Here is a 9,083-nt window from a genome sequence, read left to right on the forward strand (position 1 = left end):
ACTCAATATTTAATTAACTAGTAACCGTAAACCCTGACAGCGGAATGATGGATTTAAAATCTGATACCTCATGGTGTTTCAATATTTGGGCACTTTTTGTTTTGGCTGGTAAAAAAAAATAGCTATCCTTTTCAATGCTTTTTCTTTATTTGTGTTCACAGAATTTCAAGGATTTCTGGTCTGGAGAGCCTGTCCAAACTGGATGTCCTGGATCTTCATGGAAACCAGGTACACTCAAAATGGCCAGTCGGTACATTGAAACCACAGCCCTGCAACCTCCCTTACCCTTCTGACATACATGCCACATTTCCATCTGCCACTGGGATTGACTTTGAAAGTGATTTGAAATCAGACTCCTTAATTTGCAGCAGAACGTGATCAAATCCATTTTAATCTTGACTCTCTCAAGATTAAAATTGCGGGCTAGTAGAATATTAAAGCAAGACCTTGTACGTCAGGTATGGCATGTCACAATTATCTCAGATAATGTATTCTTGCCATTTAGAATCACTTTGTGTAACATTTGTTGTTTAAGTCATCACATCCTGCTGGTTTTATTTATTTATTTGTTAAAACAACCATGTGGCCTCTCTGTAGAGCTCTCAAACATGTAATCTCTCCAAGCACAGCTGGTACACCACCAGTAACTTGTCCTCCTGTACCCAGTGTATGTAACACATGTTACACTTGCTCTGTGTGGTTGCATAAGGACAGGTTAAGGTAGCACTCTGGTGTACCAACTGTTCTTAGAATGTTTGAGAACTCTGTAGAAGCCAAAGGGATGGTTTAAAAAGTCACCAGGATGGGATGACTGAAACAGAATGATGCAAAGTAGATATAAATATGAAAAAGAAAGCCTTAAGATAATGTGTCGTTTCATACCCTTACCAATTTGCTCTTTAAATCTGTTGTGCAATAACCTGTAAGAACCATAGTTGTGCACTCCTGGTACATCTTGTATACATTTACCAGGATACAGCATTAAACTTATATATTGGGACAGTAAAGTTGTTAACTCTAGTGGTTACATTACATACAGCAGCCTCCAAATGTTAGGCATGGGTTACTGAGCGCAAACAGCCTCGTCAGCGGTTTAGAGGAAACAAGTTGTTAATTCCCTGCTAGCTTGTTGTTAGCATGTACTTAAAGCTTTTAATTTCATCTAATGTATTAAGACTAAGTGCCAGTTCAAGTCACCACTGTGCTTCTCACACAATGTCCCTTTGAAAGGGGGTATAATTTAACATACACAGCTGTTGCAGTCCCCAGATACCCTGCCGCTCTAAATCCACAGGGATTATGCACTACCATTCCAGCACTGACTACAAACAGGCAACAATGGGAAACGAAGCATGCAGCGTGTTCGTTGACATTTGGATGTGAATGATGCAAGACACACCCAGCAACAGCAACCCCGACATAGGTGAATCGGGCAAAAGCCCTAATTCGCCTGAATATACCAATATCTGCGATAATTGCGATGCACTAGTTCCAATAACTGCACACTGCTGGTTCAAATAGTGTCAGAGTTATAGTCCACTCTGGAGTTGGGTACAATAGTACAAACTGGATGGGCGGATCAGTTATGTGTTTTATCACTGTATTGATATGATGGACCGCGGTAGTGTGTTTACATATACAGTTATATGTGTTCTTCACTGGTCCGCAGATCCGATGTGTACCAATCAAAGGATGGAAATGAAGATTGAGAGAAGGATGAAGAGGGGAGGGGGGTCCTGCCTGTTATCGTTGCTGTGTGTTACCACACATCTGTAAATTAATTGTATAAATATGTCATACACCCATCTTGTGGCCCATTGCTTTATTTGGCTATTCCATAGGTTGCTGTGCATTACAGGTGTAGGGTGACTGGACTGGCTGGCAGCCAGGGGGGTCGCTGTATGCCGACACCTTGCTGTGAAAGGCATGCTAATGTTTTCCTAAAGCCAGACCGGTGATACGATCAACCAATCAAAGACCAGTATTTTCTCTGCAGCATTCCAATCATAAGTTAGCTGAGGCGGGACAAACAGTTCTGTTAACTGTAATTTCTGGCTGTTTTTATGCAGCTGTCCAGTCCACTGAATGCTGCTAATTATACAGAGACTGTTCATTTATTGAGAAATCATAGTAGGCTACAATTAACATTTTAGGAGCATATTCCATAAATCTAAGTAATTATTAAAAAAAAAAAAAAAAAAAAAAAAAAAAGGCGAAAAAAATCCATTCCAGCTACACTCAAAACCTTACAAACTGGGTTTAATCATGATATTCCAATGGGTGAGCAGAATGAATAACATAACGCATTTCTATGTATTGTGTATATAGAAATGCTTGATTGATGTTTACTTTGCAGATGAATGAACTCGTTACATTTACAAATCAGAGTGTGCTACCACAGTAGACTTTGTCATGGCATGACTTATATAAAAAAAAAAATCATTCAGGAAAAAAGACAGTATCCAAAGCCTTTTTTTTTATTTTTCTTCAAAAACATACAGCTATGTCGGATCAGCTGGCCTTTAAAGAAACCTATATAGTATTTCCTCATGATACAATACTGTCCGTATTCAATAAAACAGTGGCGTTATCAGTTAATTAATTTGAAAACTCTGCATCTAGCTATGGAGCCAATTGTGTATTTGAATGGTCCGTATGTATATGTGCACGATATATTGTGTGGTCTTGTCTGCTGTCATATCGGTACATACTGTGGTGACATCAATGATAGCAGCTTGTCGGGGTAATGCCATTACTAATGGTGACTGTCCATCATTCTGCATTCTCGCTTGGCTATTGTGTGCAGTTGCTATATTGGTAGTGAATGCACAGACGGTTTTGCGAGGCACAAACAGATTTGCGAATTGCTCAAAAAACTGCTATATTCCAATGTCTTGCAACTGCTTTGTGCCGTTTTGGAATATCTCTCATTTTGTGCCAAAGCACTATTTTTTTACAAGGCACAAATTCTTAGATCATTACCTATTCCACCAAAAAAAATAGTCAGAATAACTAATGAACCAAACTAGTGGATAGAGTCCCTCCGTGTTTGCCACAGCTTTAGAAAATACTGAAATTGGTGGAAAAAACAGAGGTGCAGAAAAAAAAAAAAAAAAACAGTTGGAATAATGCTATCCTCCAGTGGATCTCTTTGAAAATAACCCCCATAGTGTCTACTGCTATGGCCAAAAGGTTTGCATCACCATATAGAACATATTAACTAATTTTGCTTCAGAAATGATAATGAATCCTGCTGAATTATATTAAGTTAGCATCATGAATTACATAGTGCTTTGTAGTTTCCTTTATACTTCATGAAAAACTGACAATTTAAAATGTCACATTTAGAAATCTAACATGAAATACAGTACTACTATTATTATGGCTTCTGGTAGACTTTTGCAATATAATTTTGTACTTTCTTTGATTACATGAGTTAAATAAAATATCTAAATTATGTTCATATGTTAGTTTTTTTTTTTTATAATTGTCTCAATCCTAAAATTCTAGGTGAGGCAAAACTTTTGGCCATAGCTGTAATTGTCGCGTAACTGCTTTGTGCCATTTTGGAATATCTCTCATTTTGTGCCAAAGCACTATTTTTTTGCGAGGCACAAATTTAGCGAGGGGATTGCGCTAAGATCGAAGATTGAGCCCCATGTATCTTTAGCGATCATTTCAATCATACGACTAATCCAGCATTCCAGCCTTGTAGTGCTACCCAACCCCCCAGCCCCCCTCAGCACTCTTGAGACAGAGTCTATATTCATTTAATAATGTCATTTTGTGCAAAGGTTAATGAATGTGACCCCTTACTCAACAGTTTTACTTTCAGAGTAAGTGTCTGGAAGTCTGCTCAAGGGCTCATAGTCGTTTTTTATGAGACTTATTTGTTTAAAAAAAAAAAAAAAAAGAAATGGTAATTGGTGAAGTGACGCACATGTCTCTAACAAAGCCTGACAGATCAGCTGTCTTGCTAAAACTAACCTTTTCAGAATGCATAAAAAAATTAAACATTTTAAGTCCAGCCTTACAAATGTCGGTTTACATTTTTGACTTGTGAATAGCAGAAAATGCAGCATCAGCATAGGTTTCTAAATCTTGGATTATGTCTGCTGTAGCAGATGGTATGTTTAAACCTGAATTTTGAGAATTACTTTCCTTAGACCAAGCTATGCACCTACTTAGCAACACAGCAGTGTTTAGAGTCTGCCCAGTCCTTGTGAATGCAATTTACAAAATGAAATCCAGTAAAAAAAAAAAAAAATAAATTCACTCAGGACTGGAGCTGTAGGCTATACTATCACGCTTTTAGCAATATAACTGCATGGTTGAGTGTATTTACATGGTTTGGGTTTGGTTTGTGCTGTTGCTGTATAATAAATAAATATTAAATCTTAGATGACACTGACTAGCCGATTGAAGAATTCAAGTTAAATTAGAAAATCCCTTTTTCCTCTTATGGGAGCGATGTGATCCTTCCTACTACTAAGGCCACTCTGTAAATTTTGGCTGTCATTGTGCATCAGAAAAGGTTAGAGCAGAGAGCCCTAGAATACCAGTGGAGTGAAATGTAAAAAAGTTTACTGCAAGGAATTCAGAAACTGCCAGGCCAACATTTATTGCTTATGACAGACAAAAACCAGAGGCGGTAAATGGGTTAGGCTGAGCTTTTAAAAGATACCACTCTAACTGTGCTTGGTTTACATGCAGCCAAACCACAGAGACAATGTGTGGTCTTCAGAACTGGGCTACAAATCTGTTAGGCTTGAATACTTTTTAAAAGATACCACTCTTTGGCTGGGTTTGCATGGTGGACTTTTCTCTGACATGTCAGTGACTGGACACTACAGTGTACTTATGTACACTAATGTCGACTGAAATCCCAACCCAGTTAACGAAAGGTGTTATTTTTATCGACGATTTAAAACCGTGTAAACCTGAGCAGGAATCATGCTTGTGGCTAAGAGATATTAAAGTCAAGGTCCCGTTCTTCTGATTTAATCTCACATAATCTCCAACAGAAAGGAAGTACAAAACACACACACACACACAAAAACCCCATTTATGGACTACTTTAACACTAGAACCGCCGTGGTTATACTCATACCTACAACCGCCAACGGCAGTCATTATCACGGTACATTTTAAACAACAATATTAAAATGAAAGACAAACTATCGGATACAACTCAAAGGTTCCAGCCTAAGTTGAGTTGCCAGGCTCGTCTCTCTTGTCTACCGAGAGCGAGAGAGAGAGTTATCTCTCTCTCTCTCTCTCCTCTTCCTCTCTCTCTCTCCTCTCCTCTCTCACCCCTCGCTCTCCTCTCTGTCTCTCCTCTCTAATAATATATGTATATGTATGTTTGTGTGTCAGGTGTGTGTGTTTGTCCACTACAGTATGGGTGTCACCCAAATGCCATTCAAAGACTCAGGTACGTATTTATTCATGGCAAAATAATGTAAATGCAGAGACTAATGTTATTTATTGTAGCCACAGTCTCCCGACAGTGGTTCATACATAGTCAATAATTTAAATACCATTCTAGCTGGGATTGGACATATACAATAACATGGTTATAGTGCAGGCCAGTGTATTTTGTTGCACTAGAGGTGCCATGCACACTGTGATTCCCATCTGTGCTGTTATTTAACTCAAGCAGTTTACAGGATGCCTCAATGTATCAAAACTTCAGCAGTAATGGACAATAGCAGAAAGAACAGAATACTTAATATTTTAGATGATATAACAAAGATATATTATATACTATATTTTCTCCATCTGTAAAAAGACAAAATATTTCTAAAAATAAACATTAAAAAAATGTAAATCATAAAGTCATAAATCAGCTGGGATAAAAATGTAACACATAGACACATGGTTATCAGTAGGTAATATTTTTGAGTATAAAGGCTGAAAGCTCCATATAGAAAAATGTTTTGTGAATCAGCTAAAACTCAGATTACTAGATGCTATGTACCCTAATGTATGTGAAAGAAATGTACTATTTGAAATAAACACAAGAGCAAAATGTAAATGCATGGCAACATGTCAAGCTGAAATGATAAACAACTGTTTCACACAAGGTTCAAACATTTACAGAATTACATAATATATATGTTTAGGTTTAAACATGCACTTATCCAACTGCTGGTTTCGATGATCAGATCCTTTACTTTTTTGTTTTCAATTTCATCTCCCACAGCACCTCTGCCAGGCAACAGTGGTGTTCTGCTAGATAATCATCTTCCTGTGTAACAAAGGCTCAGTAAAGTCAAGCCAAACCGGCAGTCTCCAGAAAACCTTGCAGGCGGTCAAAACAAAATAGCAGCTTTTCACTGAATTAAAAAACAAATAAATAAATAAAAATATATCTATATAAACTTCTTGGACAGAGAGAATGTCAGCTTGTCTCTTCTGAAATATCTTAATTTCCTATAACGTTCTCCAGTCATAACTCACTGCTGTATTAATGGTTGGGGTTAGGGCTGGGGCTAGGGTATTATGCACATGTACTTGGGAACATTTTATAATAACTGTAATTATTGTTAATTATTGACCACTTAATATAAAACATTTTTTAAACATTTCGTATATAATAGACAAACACTCACTAAGAGCACGTCCGGCCCTAAGCAGAGAAAGACGCCCTTAAAATGATTTGTCTGTAAAAGTGTAGAGAAAAATAAATCAAATCACTCAGTGATGACTGTTTTCCACCAACTCATCCCAGGACAGAAAGAAGCTGGGTGTTTGGCTTTGGAAACCGGGCAAAAACCACAGGATCTTCCCTTAAACAGACCACACAAAAACCACTCAGTGTTAGACCTTTTTATTTTTTCTTAAAGAAAAAAAGGCAGAGTCTGGGGCTAATTCATCATTCTGTCACAATTATGACATTCGTTCATAAATACCAACCAATCTCCTCTACACCTGGCTGAGTCTTCTGTTCGGCCCCCATGTAACTCACTAATTACACCTTTTCTCCCCCTGCCCCCAGCTCGATCCGCCCTGCATGCGCTCCATCATGCTATCTTTCTCTCCAAAAAGAGTAATGATGGAGCACATGAGAACGGGCAGAGGGACCCTTAAACTTTCATACATATCCACTTGCCGCAATTAATAAAGAGCATGTGTCCTCTTGAGGAAAAGGGAAAGTGTCTGTTCAGCAGATGAAGGGAGAATATGCAATTTTCACAAGTTAACTCTGTTATAAATTGATTTCCGCTTTCTTTGACAAGTTCCACTTATAAAAGGGTATTGTAGATGATCTCCAAGTTTTTAAGAAATCAAGGTGTAGCTTGTAATGTCAATGTGGACTGATTAGTAATATAAGTTATACCAGTGTTGTGGGAATAGGAGGATGATTCTGAAAGTGGTCCGACAATAAATGACAGGATATCCTACTAAATACAGCAGACAGTAATACATGTCATTTCTCCTTCTCAGTAAAGCCAGGCTGCCATATATTATATATAATATATCTATATATATATATAGATATATACTAATATATATATAAGGGCTATGAATTCTGCATTTATTTTAAATTTTTTTAATTGGGCTCTAGTTTGGGACTAGGACACCACAATGCTGCCACTGTGTTTATGTATTATTTACTCATTATATTATTAATTAACCTGGAATAACACATCCTCTCATTTACTATTACATGTGGCTATTAACATGATAAATGTGTGTGTTAAAATATACTACATCTCTTATCGCTAAATAAAACAGAAATTGACCCCTCCCCCCCAAAAAAAAGATCTTCTGCATGACAACAACCAGGTTAAAATAAGAAGGTCCCTAATGTAACTCTCCTACTTACTTTACTGGATATATAATAGTTTGCTTTAGGGCTCTCCAGAAACATGGTACAACTCAATAATTGCATGTATATTAATATAATGTGATATAGTATATTACTAAATAATAATAATAATAATAATAATAATAATCATAATTTACACGTAAAATTCATCATGCTAGTTCTGCATTAAAAGACCGTACGTACTCCGGCAAGTAGGTCGTCCAAATCACGAACCAGCCAGGTAGTACATGTGATTTTGAACACCGAGACTAATGCACCTGACTTCTATAAAAAAATTTAAAAAATGAATGTTGAATTAATTAGTTCATGCCATATACTCTTCACACCAGAAAAACTATGAAAAACTGTCCTAACTCCAGCATTTGCATTTGCATGTATAATAACACCTCAAACACCATAACATCAGTTATGAGCAAACATAATTGTACAACTTGAGATAGTTTATGTACAATGCTAAACACAAATACAAATATGATACAACAGTTCATTGAGTGCAGACCTTTTCTGTATTGTTTTATTGAAAAGAGGAACGTGCTTTTCTCAAGGTTTTTATTAGTACTTTTGCATATGTATATTAAAAAGCCATTTATGTTCTTTCCAGATATAGTCCTTCATAAGCACAAATGTTGCCTTTTAAATTAACTCCTAAGAATACCCACTGAAGTGAAATAACTTTTGTAATACTGTAAGGTCATATACAGTCAAAATCCACTGGCCGTGAAAGTATTATTTTTGTATTATTATATACAGCCTCCACAAACTGCATCTTTTATCCAGATTACTGAGGCTGCAGTTTCTTAAACTACTTTTTGTAAGCAGTGCTGCACTAACAACAACACAAGCATTGTTTTGCGACCGGCAACTGTATCCAGCATATTAAACAGCCGGGGTCATGCCACGCTACACAATTTAATGCTTGTTTTGCTTCAAGCTCCTGCAGTTTTGACACTGCTACAATGTTGTTTAGGTGTTTCAATATTTAAAAGAAATGAACAAAACAAGCTCTCCGTCATAACTGCAGACTGTTAGATTTTTAAATGAAGGCAGTGTTAAATAAGACCGCAGGCTGTAATGACAAGTGATTTAGGCTGCAGACTGAACAGACAGATGACTGAGCAAGAAAAGTTCATAAACGCTTTTAAGTGCTGGAATGGGTTCAAAATGTAGGGAATCTAAGGTATGCATTAGCAAAATACTTCAAATATGAATCATATCTAAAGTTATATGAAGCATTTTAAGCTTTTCAGGG

The 9,083-nt window shown here is 36.9% G+C and overlaps 1 protein-coding gene across 1 annotated transcript in view; it reads left to right on the forward strand.

The window, feature by feature from the left end:
- Positions 1-9,083, forward strand: part of LOC121299327 (leucine-rich repeat-containing protein 49-like) — a 212,292-nt gene that overhangs the window by 19,864 nt on the left and 183,345 nt on the right. Inside the window, exon 7 of the mRNA XM_041227018.1 lies at positions 162-228. Coding sequence (XP_041082952.1) covers positions 162-228 — 67 coding nt within the window. The remainder of the gene's footprint in view (positions 1-161; positions 229-9,083) is intronic.

Source organism: Polyodon spathula, chromosome 24 (genome assembly GCF_017654505.1).
Source record: "Polyodon spathula isolate WHYD16114869_AA chromosome 24, ASM1765450v1, whole genome shotgun sequence".
NCBI classification, from domain to species: domain Eukaryota; kingdom Metazoa; phylum Chordata; class Actinopteri; order Acipenseriformes; family Polyodontidae; genus Polyodon; species Polyodon spathula.